The following is a 19,070-nucleotide window of genomic DNA, read 5'->3' as shown; positions in this document are numbered from 1 at the left end:
AATAGCTGATGGTGGCCATAGCAAAGACAAACGGCAGTGGATCGCGAGCTCACAAATCCATTTAAATCCGTAAATAAAGCAGCACGTGACGCGTTTTCAATGTGGCATTAGACGTGATATGAGAATATAAAGAGTTAACCAGATACAGTACACGCGGTTCCAAGTAACAGAACACAATTAAATACATAATTTGCAAGCTAGAGAAAACAAGGAGGCAACCATTTCAATCACACTTACTTACACTTGTGGAATTGAAGAAACTGATCCATGATCTGTGCACTATAAAGTTCCTGTCAAGCTCTGTCCCACACATCAGTAGTCTTTTCTGACTTTCTTTTTTGGTCTTTCCAATGAACCAAACCAATTAGTTTCGAGTTCTAAATAATTTTTCCATAGTGCTAATTAATTGAGAGATGATCATAATCATAATAGTTTCATTAACTTCTATTAAATTATTTCGTTTTTCTTTGCCATTATAGCAGGACATGATAACAAGTTATTTTGCAAGTATTACTAGTATGTACTAGTATCAAAGTGCAACCAGTGATGTTAATTGGTGTGTTTGTGAACGTGATGTAACTGAGAGCGTGATGATTGGCTAAGAGTACATTTCCATCGTTTGCCAATCAGAGGCTAGTAGTAAGGGTGTTCACACACAAGCACGCGCACAGTCGCTTGCACACACCAATGACCAAGAGTTGTTTTATTGTGTTTTACTATAGTAAGGATAATATTTATATGATCTGTTGAATTTGATGGTTGTCTTTCACATTGTCCCACAACAACATAAAAAAAATGTAGATTAGTATACAATTTTTTTAATATTTATTTTATATTCATTTGAGAAATTAGTTGTAACTCAGTTACTGACTCAGTTACTCTTTGTGAGAAGTAACTAGTAACTTAATTACTCTTTTAAATGAATGTGCCCAACGCTGGGTATTAGATTAACTAGGCAAGTTATGTTCATTAGCAATTTATTGGATAACAGTAGTTTGTTTTGTAGCTGGCCAAAAAAATACAATTAAATTTTTCTTAAAGGGGCTAATAATATTGAACTTAAATAAAAATAAAAATATAAATCTGCTTTTATTTCATTCATTCATTCAGTCATTTTCTTTTAGGCTTAGTCCCTTTATTAATCTGGGGTCGCCACAGCGGAATGAACCGCCAAGTTAACCAGCATATATTTTACGCAGCAAATGCCCTTCCAGCTGCAACCCATCACTGGAAAACATCCATACACACTCTTTCACACAAAAACACTATGGACAATTTAGCTTACCTAATTCACCTATGGTGCATGTCTTTGGACTGTTGGGAAAACCAAAGCCAACACGGCGAGAACATACAAACTCCACACAGAAATGCCAACTGACCCAGCCGAGGCTTGAACCAGCAACCTTCTTGCTGTGAAGCGATCGTGCTACCCACTGCGCCACCATGACGCTTCTGCTTTTAATTCAGTCAAGCTAAAAAAGAAAACTTTTATTTTTGCAAAAGAATAAACATTTTGTAGGAAATACTTTGAAAATGCCTTTGCTTAATTAAACATTACTTATATGGTTCAAGAATATTTGAAAAAGAATCCGTTTTTTGAAGGTGGGCTAATAAATTTGCCTTCAACTCTACACACACACACACACACACACACACACACACACACACACATAATGCTGAACGAAGCTAAAGTTCTATTTTGATTCAATTTGCTCTTATTGGTGTAGTCTTCTGCAGCATTATGGGTAATGTAGTTTTTATTTGTTAATTCTGCTACTAAACATGAGTGTTTTAAAAAATAAAATTAACTAATGTGAACAGATGGGTTGAAGCGCAAACAATCTGTTAACAACATTGGAGCTCACAGCAGGTCTGTTATAAGGGTTTATTAGTTACTGTTTGAATTCATTTTCCCTGCAGAGAAATTTAATGAACCTGACTTGTGCACTCTGTAGTAAAAGGAAAATGGAGAAAAGAAGGGGTGCAATAGTTTTTGGCACAGGTATGCTGCTCTTTAATACTGTCTTGTTGTCTTCAGCCCCCTCCTGAGGAGAAGATTAATGGAATCCTGCTTGGCTTTCGAATCCGATATCGGGAGTTGCTTTATGATCGGCTTCGAAGTTTTAGTGTTCATACCATCAGCAGTGCTTCAGCCAGCTGGGCAGAACTCACCTGTGAGTATAAAATATATCTACTAAGAGTAGGTGATGACAATTCCTCTGATATGTGTGGGACGACATGTTGATGAACCAATATAAAAAAAAAATAATATATATATATATATATATATATATATATATATATTTTTTTTTTTTTTTTTTTTATTATTTTATTTTATTTTATTTATTTTTTTTACTTTTCAACATTAAAAATAGTTGGAGGAATTCAAAATCATACATAAATGAGGGAAACTTGGTTCACAAAATATATGGAGAACTAAATATATTTTATGGATATTTTTCACTTCATGAGATATCTGTAACATACCTTGGTTAATATTTTAGCTTGTCAACAACAATTCTTTACATTCCCACTTTAACGATACATTGTTTAAGAACAATATTTAAGTTATTTTGTTGAATTTAAATACGTAGGTTTGACTGATTATATTTTGATTGTTTACTTTTTTTAAATTTTAAAATAAATTCTGTTAATTTCAGAACAGAGTTAACACTGGCATTGATCATTGTAGTGTTTGTTTGTTTGTTTTTTACTTTTATTTATTTTATTTTTTTATTCAATTCAATTCAATTCAGCTTTATTTGTATAGCGCTTTTACAATGTAGATTGTGTCAAAGCAGCTTCACATAAATGGTCATAGTAACTGGAACAGTGTGGTTCAGTAACTGGAACAGTGTGGTTCAGGTTTTAGTGTTTAAGTTCAGTTCAGTTCAGTTTAGCTCAGTTCAGTGTGATTTAATCATTACTGAGAGTTCAAACACTGAAGAGCAAATTCATCGATGCGTAGCTCTACCAATCCTGAACCATGCGAGGCAGTGGCGACAGCGGAGAGGGAAAAAAAAAACTTCACCTGATGGGAGTGAAGAAAAAAAACCTTGAGAGAACCAGACTCAGTTGGGCACGACCATTTTAATTTCTCCGCTGGCCAAAAGTCTTGTGCAGAACTTCATTCGCCGTGGTTTAAGCTGGAAGATGGCCTCAATGAAGACTCGTCTGTCCCTGGAGCGTCGCTGGAATCAGACACATGTTCTCCACTCCCCACGACCATCAGCACAGCAGCAGCTCAGGATATGGCCTGGTCCCGGATATGGAATCCTTGGGATCATCACGTCGCTGGTCTTGGATCCAATCAGTGACTCCGCCTAATCTGAGGACCTCGGGATGAGTATCCCCAGGTGAAAATAGAGAATAAAGAGAATAATTAGCGTAGCTGCTGTTCATAGTGTATATAAGCAAGATGCAGAAGCCAGTGTGGAACCCGCTAGGTGATGCATTGAGTGTATGCTTTACTAAACAGATAGGTCTTTAATCTAGTTTTGAACTGGGAGAGTGTGTCTGAGCCTCGGACATTACCAGGAAGGCTATTCCAGAGTGTAGGAGCCATGAAAGAGAAGGCTCGACCTCCTTTACTTGATTTTGCTATTCTAGGTACTACCAGAAGCCCTGAATTTTGAGATCTTAAGGAGCGAGTTGGTTCGTAGCGAGACAGAAGGTTGGTTAGATAAACAGGAGCTAGATTATTTAGAGCTTTATAGGTGAGAAGTAATATTTTAAATTCAATACGAAATTTAACAGGCAGCCAGTGTAAGGAGGATAAAATTGGGGTTATATGATCATATTTTCTAGACCTGGTCAGAACTCTGGCTGCTGCATTTTGTACTAATTGAAGTTTGTTAATAGAGGATGCTGGGCAGCCAGCAAATAGAGCATTACAGTAATCCAGTCTCGAAGTCATAAAAGCATGGACTAGCTTTTCTGCATCTGAGATGGATAGCATATTTCGTAATTTAGCGATATTTCTCAGATGAAAGAAGGCAGTTTTTGTGACATGGGATATATGGTTTTTAAAAGTTAGATTGCTGTCTAATATGACACCCAAATCTTTTATAGTAGAGCTAAAGCTAACTTTGTATCCCTCTAATTGTAAATTGAGTTGCGAGATCTGCTGTGTGCAAGATTTAGGCCCAATAAGTAATAATTCTGTTTTGTCTGAGTTTAAGAGAAGAAAATTGTTGGTCATCCAGTCTTTGATGTCTTTGATACACTCAGTTAGTTTAGAAAGTTCAGACGTCTCGTCAGGTTTAGTGGAAATATATAATTGAGTATCATCTGCATAGCAGTGAAAGCTGATCCCATGTCTTCTTATAATGTCTCCCAGAGGTAGCATGTAAATTGTAAACAGTAAAGGGCCTAAAACTGATCCTTGAGGCACCCCATACTTACTGGGTTATTAAAAAGAGCTGAATGCAATAATAATATGGTAAAATTCTGTTTAAAAAATGTTGCCCAAAAGATACAGTAGAATTTTATTTAAAAAAATAAGGCAATATTAAATGTTTCTGAATATTTGGGAATGTATGTTTATGAACCAACATAAAAATTAAATTAAATAAAAGTATAAACAAATAAAAGTATTTTTTAATACAATTAAAAAGCATATATATATGCATATATATATAATTAGCTGGAAATATGCTACACAAATGTTTACTTGTTGCACAAATCAGAATGTGTGCTGCTTTGTTTTTTGCTTGACAATAATCAATTATTGCATTATTTTGATTCATTCCAATTCCCATTATTCTTTCTTTCTGACAGCTCCATATAGCATGAGAAACCTCAGTGAACCCTCCCTCACCCAATATGAGCTGGACAGTAAGTCACTTCCTGTTTTCCTTTCCTCCTTCTCTTTCACAATCCATAAAACTGATATATGACTGTGTTTATTGCAGCACAAGTCAAGTCTTACTTAAGAGTTGAGAATATGCAGTGTGGATGTTTAGGCTAGCTGCTATCAGCGGCCTGTTCTCCGCTCTCCTCTTGAGTGGTAATGAATTCAAGTGTCAGCTCTGGTTTCTCTCCGCTGTTGATACCTGGAGGAAGAGCAGTCTGTATATTGAGTTCAGATAAGCAGACTGACTCATCATTCTGGCTCAGAGAGACGACAATATTAGGAGAGAGCCTGAGTCAGACTTTAGGGGATCATGAACTGCATTTTTGTTTTTGTTGTTGTTGTTTATTTTGGTACTGTTCTATTGAAGTCAGCTTATAATTTTGATAAAGATCTAAGATTTAAAGGGCTCCAATTTTAGTAAAATTAGTATTTTGTGCCTCCAGAATGAGTCTAAATGTTAGAATGCCCATCAGGTCATTTAGGCAACCCGGGCTCATTGTGGAAACGTAGCCCCGCTGACGTTTCTGCGGACCGCGATTTTTGTTTTGACGGATCCGCGAGAGGCCGCTGTGCGCACTTTTTTGTGTCTCGGGCGCCTCTTGGGAGCGCGCACCATTCGCGCCCGCGCTGTTCTCGCGCGAAAAGCAGCCGGATCGGCCGACCCCGCCGACCTCCTCTTCCTCCTCCTCTTTCCCTAAACCCGAGCGACGGTTTGCAAAAGCTGTCCAGAAAAAAAACAAAAACAAAAGCCCTCGTCTTCGACTGCGTTTTCGGATCCCGCTGCGTTCTCGCCCTTATTTTTCGAATTCTGTTTTTCGTCTTACCTGATTTCTGGAACCGCTGTTCCCCGGACTCAATCTCGGTTGTCGTCCCCGCCGCCGGCTCCTCCTCCTCCTCCGGGGCCTCCACTCCGCCGACGCAGCGCTGTGAGCTAAGCGGACAAACTGGTTGCATCGGGAAGGCCCTCCACTCGGAGGCGAGCCGTCGGCCGGCGAGCGCGAAGAGGAGAAGCGTTCGCTCGAAAAAAACTAAACGCGGCTGTACGTACCTCCGGCCACGTAAATCGCGGTCTCCAGAAACATCCGCGGGACTACGTTTCCAGAATGAGCTTGGGTTGCATTTAGTTTAACCTGTTGAAAATGTCAATTTTGGGTCAGAGGGAATTGTATCTGTTTTTGTGCCTGTGCCTTTATATGAAAATGAGCTAGTTCTCCCCGCCCCCTTTTTATGACATTTCACTTCAGAGAAGGACAACCAAGTTCAGATGTAAGAATAAACACAGCAAATTAACACACACCACCTCGATGAAACAATGACATAATGAAACGGATGCAAATACCACAGTTAGATGAATGAGCCAAACACAAATTCCGTAGCAACATTAGCGCATATGTTTAACACATTGTGTTGTTTTTGCTCATCTACTCGCAGCTAATGTGACAGAATGCCAACTAAATGAGTAAATATTCTGCTGTTTAGAGATCCGTTATAGCTAATTTAATCTGCGAAAATTGATTGAAGTGTCCTCGATTATAGTTGTGTACACTATGCAACTGTGCTGATTTTAGTACTTGTAAATTAGGTAGCTCAAAAAGTATAATTGAAAACGTTATAATATGTAGCACTTACTGCTTCTTGAGGTGCATTTGGATCACAGAGAGTTGGAACAGATCTTTTAATCCAAGTTACTTTGCAAATCCTGTCTTGTGGACACGCGTTAATAGTCGGACATGGTAACATGTGCCTGTCAATCAATATCGGTGGATAGGAAAAACTGCTTGCAAAAGTTGACTTTGCATGATAGGTGCCCTGTAAAGTCTATGGCCTCCTTTCCACTGTACATGACAAACGACAAGCAACAGACCGGTCATTCATTTCCAATCGAGAGTAGTCTGGGAGATGCGTGGAGTTCCCATCATCTTCGTATGCAGAAAATTTGGATCCAGTTTAAGCTGCGGATCTGTTGAAATATTTGAGCTCCTGCGGCTTGACCGTATGCGACCAGCCGACCGGATGTGATGTATTTCAGTGTTGTTCAAGCAGGTCCGTGCGTGCGAGATGAGAAAGAGTTTTTGTTATTTTTTAAATCAAAAAAAGTTTATATTAAAAAATACATTTCTATTCATAAATGAGTAATAAAACATATTACTTTATATGTTGTTTCCACATTCCCTTCTAAATTTTTTAGCCGTCTATGAGTTTCTAGTGTTCATTCATTCAATCATGGTGAACGCACAGAGAATAAAGGCTCTTGCTTTTGCACTCCTTTATTTCTGACACCACGAGATCAGCTTCTCTCCCATGGTGCATGACAAAACTGAAAATGCTTTGTGATTGCCACAAGGTGGCGAATTCCGACAGTCGTGTCCAAATGTCGTGTGCAGTGGAAAGGCGGCTTAAGTGAAATTAAAGTGGACAATGTTTATTTTTCTAGAACACACTGTTGTTATTTAGGTAAACAATTAATCCATGCAAGTTAATCTAATTTAAAAAAATGTTGTGATTATCTTCAATTAAAGTCTGAGCATTTGTTTCTGCAAATGGAATCGCAGTTCTTCTCTATTGACATCACTTTGACAGCTTCAGACACAATAGTCTTAAGCACGCCTGTCTTACTGGTAGTTTGTTATGAGGGAATGATGCATGAAAAAAGCCCAGCCCATATTTAATATTTTGTTCCTGTTGAAAGTACATCAAAATATTAAAATAAATACTGTTTTAAACTAATATCAAAATTCTGAGTTCTGAAATGTACAGGAGGTTTTCATAGTTCAGTGACCTCTTAAGTCAAAAGATTGTAATTTTGATTTCTCAAAGGTGTTTTTTTATTCCTCAAAAACAAAAGTGATTGAGTTGTGGGTTTTGAAATAAAAACCTTTCCAATAATGTATTAAAAACTTGAATTTTGCAGATCTTCTGAAGCACAAACGCTATGAAATCCGAATGAGCGTGTATAATGCTGTGGGTGAAGGTCCAACCAGCTCACCACAGGAAGTCTTTGTTGGTGAAGCAGGTGAAACTTTAGTTTTCTTTTCATTTTAATCAAAAGGTTCTTAATTATCTCATACAATAAATAAATGAAAAGGAAAAAACTTCATCATGTCCTGTATGTTCTCTCACAGTTCCCACTGCCCCACCTCAAAATGTGATCATCCAATCAGCTACTGCCACACAATTTGATGTGACGTGGGACCCGCCTCCGCTGGAGACTCAGAATGGAGATATTCAGGGCTATAAGGTCAGAATCTGATGGCTCTTACTGTGTGGAAAATACTTTTGTGTGACTCCTATGAGTACTTTTTCATGAGGTTCATTTGTTGACCCTAAATAACTCATGTGTTTTTACACACACAAACACAAATTAATGGGTAACACTTTACAATAAGGTTCATTAGTTAATGCATTTGCTAACATGAACTAATCATGAACAACACATGTACAGCATTTATTAATCATAATTGAACATTTACTAATGCATTATTAACATTCAAGTCCATGCTAATGTTAATAATATTGTTATTGTTAATAATAATGTTAACTAATGTTAACATTAGTTAATGCACCATGAGTTAACATGAACTAACAATGAACTACTGTATTTTCATTAACTAACGCTAACTAACATGAACAAATACAGTAGTAGATGTATTGTTCATGGTTTGTTTATGTTAGTAAATGCATTAATTAACATTAACTAATGAACCTTATTGTAAAGTGTGACCAATTAATGAATGATTAAAAAGATTCAGTAATTATCAAAAATTATATATTCATGCTAGTGCTGTCAAATGATTAATCACAATATACTATTCATAATTTTGTTTAAATAAATAAATGCATGACTATATTGTATAACATATTTGTATATATTTATATGTAAATATTTCTATATAATACAAGTTTTATATAAATGTAAATATATTTATTTTGTATATTTTTCTATTTCATGTACACTATGTGTGTATTTATGCATATATGCATAAATAAAGCATATATGCACAATGCATAATTAATCCTGTGACACACTTTCTAATTTATTATTATTTTTAATCTTTCAAATCGCTACTTTAACCTGTTAAAATAAATGTTTATGTTAATTTCTTGACAACCGTATTGCAACTACAAACTTCATAGAAACATTTTAATAAACACTTTACTTGCTTGTTATGTTTTCTATGTATATACACTTGTATATACACTTGTGTGTGTGTGTGTGTGTGTGTGTGTGTGTGTGTGTGTGTGTGTGTGTGTGTGTGTGTGTGTGTGTGTGTGTGTGTGTGTGTGTGTGTGTGTGTGTGTGTGTGTGTGTGTATTTCAAAATGCAGACCTTTAATAAGATGCTTTCTCACAAAAATAAATAAAGAAAAATGGAAAATGTTTCCAAAAATATTCTATATATTTATTAATACTCTTCTTAACAAAATGATAATTTCAATAATGAAAAACAAACCAGGACATTAAAACATAAAACACCAAAAGATGAAGGAATTATAAAGGAGCAATGCCTGAAACAGACATTTAGAACAATAATATGAGTGTGACCTATTGTGTTCTTTCTGCAGATTTTCTTTTGGGAATATCAGCGAAAAAACGAGACGGAGAAACTGCGGACTCTCTTCCTGCCAGAAGGAGGGGTAAAGTTGAAGAACTTAACAGGCTACACCACCTACATGATCAGCGTCGCTGCTTTCAACGCCGCCGGTGATGGGCCACGAAGCCCGCCAACCAGAGGAAGAACACAACAAGCCGGTGAGAAAACTTTATGGCCACAATACTAAATAAAAGCTGTTGATCCATGTCACATGATAAGCACGAAATAAACCAAGAATCAGAAAACCACAATGAAAACTGGCACAGGATACTGATCATTTTACATTTATTTTATTTTTTAGGGTTTGTTTACTACTTTTAAACCATTCATTCATTCATTTATTTTATTGTCGGCTTAGTCCCTTTAATAATCCGGGGTCGCCACAGCGGAATGAACCCCCAACTAATCCAGCAAGTTTTTAGCAGCGGAAATAAGGCTAAATTGTTCGTATTGTATGTATATGAATGAGAGTGTATGGGTATTTCCCAGTGATGGGTTGCAGCTGAAAGGGCAGCTAAAAGGACATCCGCTGTGTAAAACATATGCCGGATAAGTTGGCGGTTCATTCCGCTTTGGCGACCCCTGATTAATAAAGGGACTAAGCCGAAAAGAAAATGAATGAATGAATCAGTCTATGCACGAACATGAGTATTGATTTTAATATTAATGTTTTGAATAACAAGTCTGGACCTCAATTCCTGTTTGAGTAAGCTGTTGATTAAAGCTAAGGATGTAAATTATTTCAGTTTCCTGCATTGATTGATCATTTGCTTTATAGGATCCCAGTTCATCATCAATGGTAATAATTCAGTTTTGCTTATATATGTTTTTGGACTCTCTAATGAATGGTTGCCATTTAAATTAATCACCAAGGACCAAGCTTTCAGCTAAAACATATTTTATTTATGTTCTTCAGAATTAAAAAAAAATAAAAAATGAATCTCATGTATTTCCTGAGAGTAAATCAACAGTAAGCATATAAATTTTTTGGATCCACTACCCCTTTAAAGCTGACTGTAATTCATTTACATGGGCAATGTCTCAGGAATTTGTAAAATGATGGAAACTATTTCAAATGATTTAATTATTTATGTGCCCAAGACCTTGTGGAATGTGAACTGCTGCTGACGTCTGGCCAAGAAATATCAAAAGCCTACAAATTATCCTCTGCTTCTAATCAGCAAATCTGCTATCTGCATTTATTTATGTGTGAAGAGTTCGGTCTGATGAAGCCGAGTTATTTCAGCCTTTTTCAGTCTTGTGGTTTTCAGTCAGCATGCCTGTGAGTTGGGTCTCGCCTCAGAGCGTCTGTGGGACACAGTCTCTAGATTGTTCTCTCTTTTTGAGGAGATGTTTCCCCTGGAGTCTTGGAGAAATCTGCTTTTCATTCGTCTGCCATAAAAGTGGCCGTTTTTTGTCATCTGATATTATAAAGTTGGCTGTGTTGAGCCCCAATGTCAAATATAAAAGCTAATGTTCTGTGCTGTTTTGTTATGCGTGAGCTTTTTTTGTTGTCACTCCCTTTGTTAACAGAATTTTTAAGGAGAATATAATAGGAAGCAAATAGCATTTTCTCTAAATAACAAAGCAATTTCTTTGGATTATATATTTTGCAATTGAAAAGATGGAAACTTAGACAGAGTTTAAGGGGTCACGAAACCCCCCTGTCTCAGCAGGGTGTTTTCACACATCTAGTTTGGAAAAAGCCAGAAGTGGGTGTGTTCAGCTCGGTTTGAACATTTTGAGTTTACCTGCTTCATTCAAGGAATTTGCTTCATACACGCATGAAAGTTCTGGTTTTTACCCCAAAAAGATTTGTCTAATCAATTGTTGATATATTTAAGTAATATCAGCGCCCGTACAGCCTCTTTACCCTTTGTGTATTACTCCGCCCACATACAGCCAGCAAAAAGCAGACACTACAGATCAAAAGATTAAAAGATGCTTGCTCAGCTGTTTAACTGACAGCTTAAGATTTGAATCCAACGTGGAAGAAAATAGTTCCTCATACAAAAGGATTTTTGAGACTACATGTTTGATTTTGTTTTGTATATACACAATTATGCCGTCAAACTGTTGTATAAAAGCAATATCACACTCGTAGCAGTGCGATGTGGCTGTATATCGGCACTGGTGGGGGGACTAAGGCAACCAACGCACACCTCCCATCAGTGCTGATATACAGCCATATCGCACTGCTACTCGTGTGATATTGCTCATATATCTCAGACGTCGCGTTAGAATTAACAATCAATTGTTAAGTGTCAAATGCCCAAAAGGCTGAATTTGCACCATGTCATTCTCTCAAATCAAATCACTAGCGCCACATCATTTGTGCGATCCATGCTGATGGATGTCTATCGCATATTTGCATAGATTTAACATGTAGATCAGTCGTGTTTAACATTATATTTACGTCTGGTGTGAACGCACTACTAAATTGTCTCTCTTTTGTTGAGCACAAAATAAGATATGTGAAATTACATTGAAAATTGATAGCCATTGACTTCCATAGTAAAAAAGAACACTGTGGAAGTCGATACCAACATTCTTCAAAGTATCTTTTTTTGTTTTCAGCCCTTTTTTATTACCAAACTTTTGTTAGATGGTTAAATCAAAACATGTTACAAAAGCACCATTGTTTTTTTTTTAGTTTGCAGATCATTTCCAAAGCAACAAACGAGAGCATTGTTTTCGTTTGTGGTTACGTGTAATAGCTTGACAGGTCTTGTTGATATAAATTGCAAAAGCACTTTGACTGGCATTAAATATATTTTGCCTCAAGCTGTGGAGCTGAAATCAATCTGTAGAAAACACAATCAGCAATAAATAACTCAAGAAAAACTTCTCACTAGCCGACTCTGTCTTTCTTTCCCTCATCTTAAAAGATTTGTCTCTATGTTCTGTCAGCTCTTTTTCTTTTTCCCCCAAAGACAGAGACAGACTCAGAATGAAAGCTAATTTTGTTTGAGCTGTTTTTGTTCCAGGAAGGGTTTAAAGTCTCAATTGCTGAAAAGGTAGACAGACAGATGTGTTGAAGACAGTGAGTACGTTTACATGTACACCAATACTCAGAATAAGAGTCTACTGTGTAAACAGAGATTTTTGATGGCCTTAATCCTAAAGTCATAATCGAATTAACAGAAATGGAATCAGGATATGTTGAGTATTCCCGTTTTAGTCGCATTATTGAAGTGCTGTACAACACCCAGTCAAACTATTACCATTTTGTAGTAGTTTTCATTACATTTCGTTGTTAAGGCTGATATATAAGGCTGTGTCGAGTGATCAGAGTGACCCATGGCACCTGCTTTTTGTGTTGTTGTGCATTTATACATCTGCGTGCTGTTTGTGTTGCTCTGCAATTACACTTCGAAATGCTAGCTGTTGGGTTTCTTCGTGGGTGAATTCTCCAAGTAGCATGTCACCCTGCAGCCCAAGACCGCTTACTCACTGAAACTAAGCAGGGCTGAGCCTGGTCAGTACTTGGATGGGAGACCACTAGGGAACACTAGGTTGCTATTGGAAGTGGTGTTAGTGAGGCCAGCAGGGGGCGCTCAACCTGTGGTCTGTGTGAGTCCTAATGCCCCAGTAAAAGTGAAGGGGACACTATACTGTCAGTGGGCGCCGTCTTTCGGATGAGACGTTAAACCGAGGTCCTGACTCTCTGTGGTCATTAAACATTCCATGGCACTTCTCGTGAAAGAGCAGGGGTGTAACCCCGGTGTCCTGGCCAAAGTCCCTCTATCGGCCCCTATGATCATAGCCTCCCAATCATCCCCTTCCACCGAATTGGCTCTATCACTGTCTCTCCACTCCACCAATAGCTGGTGTGTGGTGAGCGCACTGGCGCCGTTGTCCTGTGGCTGCCGTCGCATCATCCAAGTGGATGCTGCACACTGGTGGTGGTGTGGAGAGACCCCCCCCCCCTCATGATTGTGAAGCGTTTTGGGTGTAAGCCCATATACAATAAATACGCTATATAAATACACATTAAATTACAAGTAGCTAAAACTAGCTTATTCAGAGGCGGGAACCGGCAGATGTGTAACAACTTTAATTATAAGGTGAAAACAAAACAAAAGTTTCCATCTGGAGCTCCTTCACAAGACTCCAAACTTGTAAACACTCGCAACGACGAGTTCACATGGCTCTCACCCCCCACCCACACTTGTCACCACTACCAAGCCACCAATCACAGAGCTTGCACTACGCATCGTTGCGGCATGTCGTTACTTTTTTTTTGAGAGGTGCATGGCGGTGTCAGCCACAGTGAAGGCTATGCGACAATGCCAAGACTGCGCCAGATCATACGCGCACACATGATGCAGAAGTATGAATCATGTCAAATGTCCCAAACGCATGGTGTACTAGTTCGAAGTGTAGAACTATACACATAATCAACTCAGTCCATACTCAAACTAACATTGCCCACAGTACATTGCGCGTTAAATGTGAAACTACAAACATAGGTAAAAGATGTGTAAAAAAATCAGCAGGAAATGACGACTGTGGACATTAGGAAGTAGCTCAGAGTTATCTGGGGAGCTTGAATGAAAAGTTAGTGAATGAAATGGCAGAGGTGGCCTGTTGCTTGACAATTTGTATCCTTCGTTGTCTGTTTGTGTGCATAGTGAGAGAAAATTACAATTGTGCCATGATGAACATGAACTGTTGTTGCGTGAAACATTGCAGGAAACTAGCCATTGGACGGTGACTTAATGATGTTAGTCGAACTATGTAGCCTGCTATAACATGTAAAATAGGAACAATAAAAGCAACTCTAACGCCTCAATCATATTATTGTCTCATTCAGATTAAGTCAAACAATTCGATTACTGACACCCATGTAAATGTAGTCATTGAGTGTCTGTCGTGGTTTGTCCTGATTATCAGATGCTTTCTCTTTCAGCTCCCAGCGCTCCCAGTTTTATCCACTTCAGTGAGCTCACCACCACCTCTGTGAACGTGTCGTGGGGCGAACCGGTCTTTCCTAACGGCATCATCGAGGGCTACAGACTCATCTATGAGCCCTGCATGCCTGTGGATGGTCAGTGAATTTCTTGTTTGGTGGATTTAGCATCCTGGTTCAACATTATTTTTATTTTTTTTTTTACTGGCTTGAATTGATAGTTTAGTGGATATAGTGTGTGATTGTGTGTGTGCGTGCACAGAGGTGTAAGGCCTGGAAAGACACTTTACATTCAGAATATCAGATTAATATTGATATTAATGTTAATATTGATAACTAAGGGTCCTCAATTAACATTTCTGCCAATGGTGTCAAGAGTACAGTGGGAGCACTGAATATTACAAGACATAAATAATCTTAACTGACCATAATATTTATTTATTTATTTATTTATTTATTTATTTATTTTATTTTATCTTATTTTATTTTATTTTATTTTATTTTTTAAATGTCATAAAATGATCATAAATGCACTTGTCAATATGTTAGATCATAATGCAGATAATAATAAACAAATCTAATAAATATAGATAAGCACATTTATTTTATTTTATTTTAAAAAGATTATCAATATTTTATTTCATGATTTTATTTTTATTTATTTATTTTTATTATTTTATTATTTTTTTATTTAATTTTATTTTTTATTTTAGTTTGTTTTATCATTTTTTTATTTTTTTATTTGTTTAATATTTTTTTATTATTATTTTGTTTTATTATTATTCTATTCTGTTATTTTATTTATTTATTTATTTTTTGAGTTTAGTTTCATTTTATTATTTTATTTTTAATATTATTTTTTTTTTCATTATTTTATTATTTTTTAGTTAGTTTTATCTTTTTTGATATTTTATTTTTATTTGTTTTATTTTATTATTTTTTATTATTATTTTGTTTTTATTGTTATTATTTTATTATATTATTTTATTTTATTATTTAATTGTTTATTTTAGTTTATTTTATCATTTTATTTTATTATAGTTTTATATTTATTTTTTACTATTTTATTATTATATTTTAAATTTTTTAATTTAATTTAATTTAATTTATTTTATTTTGCAGCTATACTCAACTTTAGCAATACTTAAACCACAGTACTTATTTTTGTTTACTTTTATTTTATTTTTTTATGTTGAATTTGTTGCATTTTAGTCTATTATAACCAGTTAGAAAATTAGAAGTTATGAAAAGACAAGTCTTTAAAAATGTATCATGTCAGTTTATCATTCTCCATGAGTCCTCTTAAAGTAAACAAGTTTATAGCACCTAATAAAAAATCCAGCCAAATTCTTATTAACTAACCAAAGTCTAACATTTGGCCCTTAAGGAGTGTTAATTTTGGATCTTGCCATCAATACTCAGGTGCCAACGGCATTATTAAAACTGAGATTTCCGGCCACGTGTGAGTGTGTGTCGAGCTGCTGTTGCCTGAACTAAAAGCGGTGTGTTTGTCTAGAGTCCTCAGTGGCCTGTGTCGACTGTCTTCACTCCCCCTCCCCCCCAGGCGTCAGTAAAATCGTGACGGTGGACGTGAAGGGAAACGCGCCGCTCTGGCTGAAAATCAAAGACCTGGCGGATGGTGTCACGTACAACTTTCGCATCCGCGCCAAAACCTTCACCTACGGTCCTGAGGTGGAGGCCAACATCACCACAGGACCCGGAGAAGGTCTGTTTGGATGCTACTTCTGAGGTTTCATACTACTTCAGCTAAGCTATGTATCATTGTATCATGTAATCACTCGTTTTTATCGTTTTTAGGAGCCCCTGGGCCTCCTGGTGAGCCATTCATCTCACGATATGGCTCCGCCCTCACCATCCACTGGGCCAATGGGGACCCTGGACGAGCACCAATCACACGCTATGTTATTGAAGCCAGACCCTCAGGTGAGATTAAAATCAAAAGGGTCCTATTATGTTCTTTTACAAATTTTTATTCTGTATGGGGAGTGTAGTAGAGCAGTGTATCTCAACCATGTTCCTGGAGGACCACCAACACTTCATGTTTTAAATGTCTCCTTTCTTTGTCACAGCCATTGCTGGTCTTTCAGGCTCTGCTAATGAGTTGAAGATCTGAATAAGTTGTGTTTGGTTAAGATGACACTCTAGTAGAACATACTCTCATGTTTGGTGGTTCAAATAACATATTATTTTTCACATAATTTATATTTGGTCTGATAAAGGTCCACCTTTCAAAAAGCTAAATGTATTGTGATTGGTTAGCTGCCTCAACAAAAAGGTTTTTTTCTGTTTCGTGGAGACTGAGCCAGAGAAAAACGACCACATTGCTTTGTCAAAGATCAAAACTTACTAGTTTTTTCATTAAATAATGTTTGTTTTGGATTGCAGACATACATTTTTACATATATAAACTGAACCAAAGTCCCTTTAAGGCAAGTTAGTTCAAATGGCAGCCATCTTTAAAAGCCTTATTCTGTTTGAATGGGTAAACATCAAACTTTCTAGCATTGTTTGCCAAACTTACGATTAAATGTCATATTAGGAATCATCAATAAAATTAAACAACTGTCTTTTTAATTTCATTTCAAAACGTTCAAATCCCACAAAATCTGCAGAAACTCATGTCTGGTCGTCAGTCTATAACGATCGATGATTGGCTCCTATACTAGAAGGCGGGGTTTCATTCGCCATATTGACAGTTACACTTTTCCCCATTCAAAACTATATGAGTGACATGTCTTGAATATTCATAGCCGTGGTCCTCACCGCTGGGTGTTTTGTTGGTTGCTAGGCTACCATCAACCATTTTCTCAGTTGAAAAGTTGACAAAACATTTCTGTTACTCTGATACAAGTTTTGAGATAATTAGTTCACCAAAATGTGTATATTTTATACAAGCTGAGGCTGATCGGTCAATTCTTGTCATGTGAATTGAGAGCGGTGCGTTCACTGATTTCATTCAGCTAGATGTGTGCGTCTGGAAGGAGCAAGCGCGTCATGCCGCTTGTGCGTGCAAGCCGCACACCTCCATTGCAAACAACAAACTTTTGTGAACTCTAGAAAAGACTCAATATGCAAACAGCTCCTAAAAGACCGCTGTCATTTGTGATCTTCAGCAGTTGATCTTCCTCTGATTCCGCTTAGCAAAGAAACTTTCCAAAGATGTCTGCTTCTTACTAATTTTGCTGCTTGTGGGATAAATTTGGGCACTCAAGTAATCGAGATGTAACCGAAAAAAAATGCTCATTTTTCGAAATAAAAGATTTTGCAAAATAAAAGACAGGTTAGAATCAGATAATAAATAAAATAATTAATCATTTCTTGTGTGGCCCTGTACCAATTGTAACGGTCCGTGGCTTGACGATTTAGGACCACTGTTCTATAGTCTTTCATTGAACTAGCTACTTATACATGCTGATGTCTATAGAGATGACAATTATAATCATTTTACACATAATCTGATAATGTGTGTTATTCAAAACAAGGGCACACTGTTTAGCTAGGTTTACTTTATTTTTGTTCCAGTTAAACTGCCACTCACTTTCATGTATTTAATGAGAAGTTGATGAATTGGCATGTTGTAAATCCAGCAGCTGTAATCTCTCTACTGCAGTGGAGACTAACATGGTGGCACCCATCAGATGTCACATACTAATATGATCTGTATTAAAATGTTGTTATTATTAATAAATGTAAAATATTTCACAACATAATCAATTTAATCTCCGCACACACTGTGTTTTAAAGTGTAGTGAAGCACTGTGTTCATATACACAAACTTTTTACATTCAACTTCATTCATTCATCCTTCGGCTTAGTCCCTTATTTATCAGGGGTTGCCACAGCGGAATTCCAGCATATGTTTTACACAGCGAATACTCTTTCAGCTGCAACCTAGTAATGGGAAACACGCATACACTCTCGCATTCACATACATACTCATACACTACGGCCAATTTCAGTTCATCCAATTCACCTATACATCATGTCTTTGGACTGTGGGGGAAACCGAAGCACCCGAAAACCCACGCAAACACAGGAAGAAGCCCACTCAGAAACGCCAACTGGCCCAGCCAGGACTCGAACCAGTAACCTACTTGCTGTAAGGTGACAGTGCTAACCACTGAGCCATGTGCCACCCCTACTTTAAACGTTGTTTCTTCCAATTTTAAAATAATATTTTCAAAAGAAGAGTAAGAAATTTAAATAAAAAAGGGACAAATTATGCAAAAAAAGAGAGATGACTCATCCAAAGCTGACAATTCTGTCATCATTTATTAACCCTTCACTTGTTTAAACCTGATTGAGTTTTTTTTTTATTTTTTATCTGATACAAAACTGATGAATGGTTTTGAAGAGAGCAGAAAACCGGTAACCATTGACTTCCAGTATGTTTTATTTTTTCAATGTACGTCAATGGTTACCTGTTTTCAGCATTCTTCAAATTATCCTCCTTTTGGTTCAGCAGCGACAAGAAGCTCATAAAGGTTTGGAACCATTTGAGAGTGTTTAAATTGTGAGTAAACTTTGGGGTGAGCTATCTCTTTAAGACCTAAGCTTACTCTACGTTATGTTTGGCAGCATATTTCTTCATCCACACTCATTGATACAATTCTCCCAAACAACGAAGAGTGATTCCATATGCCTCAGTCTTAAAAAAAGACACTGTCAGCAGCTTGCGTCCGATGAAGGAG

The 19,070-nt window shown here is 36.9% G+C and overlaps 1 protein-coding gene across 14 annotated transcripts in view; it reads left to right on the top strand.

The window, feature by feature from the left end:
• sdk2b (sidekick cell adhesion molecule 2b) overlaps window positions 1–19,070 on the top strand; it is a 628,575-nt gene that overhangs the window by 577,274 nt on the left and 32,231 nt on the right. For 7 of the 14 annotated variants that reach the window (XM_087276682.1, XM_087276677.1, XM_087276678.1 and 4 more), the window contains 8 exons: window positions 2,039–2,174; window positions 4,780–4,836; window positions 7,767–7,868; window positions 7,978–8,093; window positions 9,418–9,604; window positions 14,359–14,496; window positions 15,923–16,084; window positions 16,177–16,302. In XM_087276682.1, the coding sequence (XP_087132808.1) occupies window positions 2,039–2,174; window positions 4,780–4,836; window positions 7,767–7,868; window positions 7,978–8,093; window positions 9,418–9,604; window positions 14,359–14,496; window positions 15,923–16,084; window positions 16,177–16,302 (1,024 nt within the window). Of the gene's footprint in view, window positions 1–2,038; window positions 2,175–4,779; window positions 4,837–7,766; window positions 7,869–7,977; window positions 8,094–9,417; window positions 9,605–14,358; window positions 14,497–15,874; window positions 16,085–16,176; window positions 16,303–19,070 lie in introns of all 14 variants that reach the window. The other 7 variants (XM_087276680.1, XM_087276675.1, XM_087276681.1 and 4 more) reach the window with 1 other exon arrangement.

This window comes from Danio rerio, chromosome 12, assembly GCF_052040795.2.
Source record: "Danio rerio strain M-AB ecotype USA chromosome 12, GRCz13ab, whole genome shotgun sequence".
In the NCBI taxonomy this organism is placed as follows: Eukaryota; Metazoa; Chordata; class Actinopteri; order Cypriniformes; family Danionidae; genus Danio; species Danio rerio.
The sequence above is the reverse complement of the archived record's forward strand: the minus strand, read 5'-3'. Positions and strand labels throughout refer to the sequence as shown.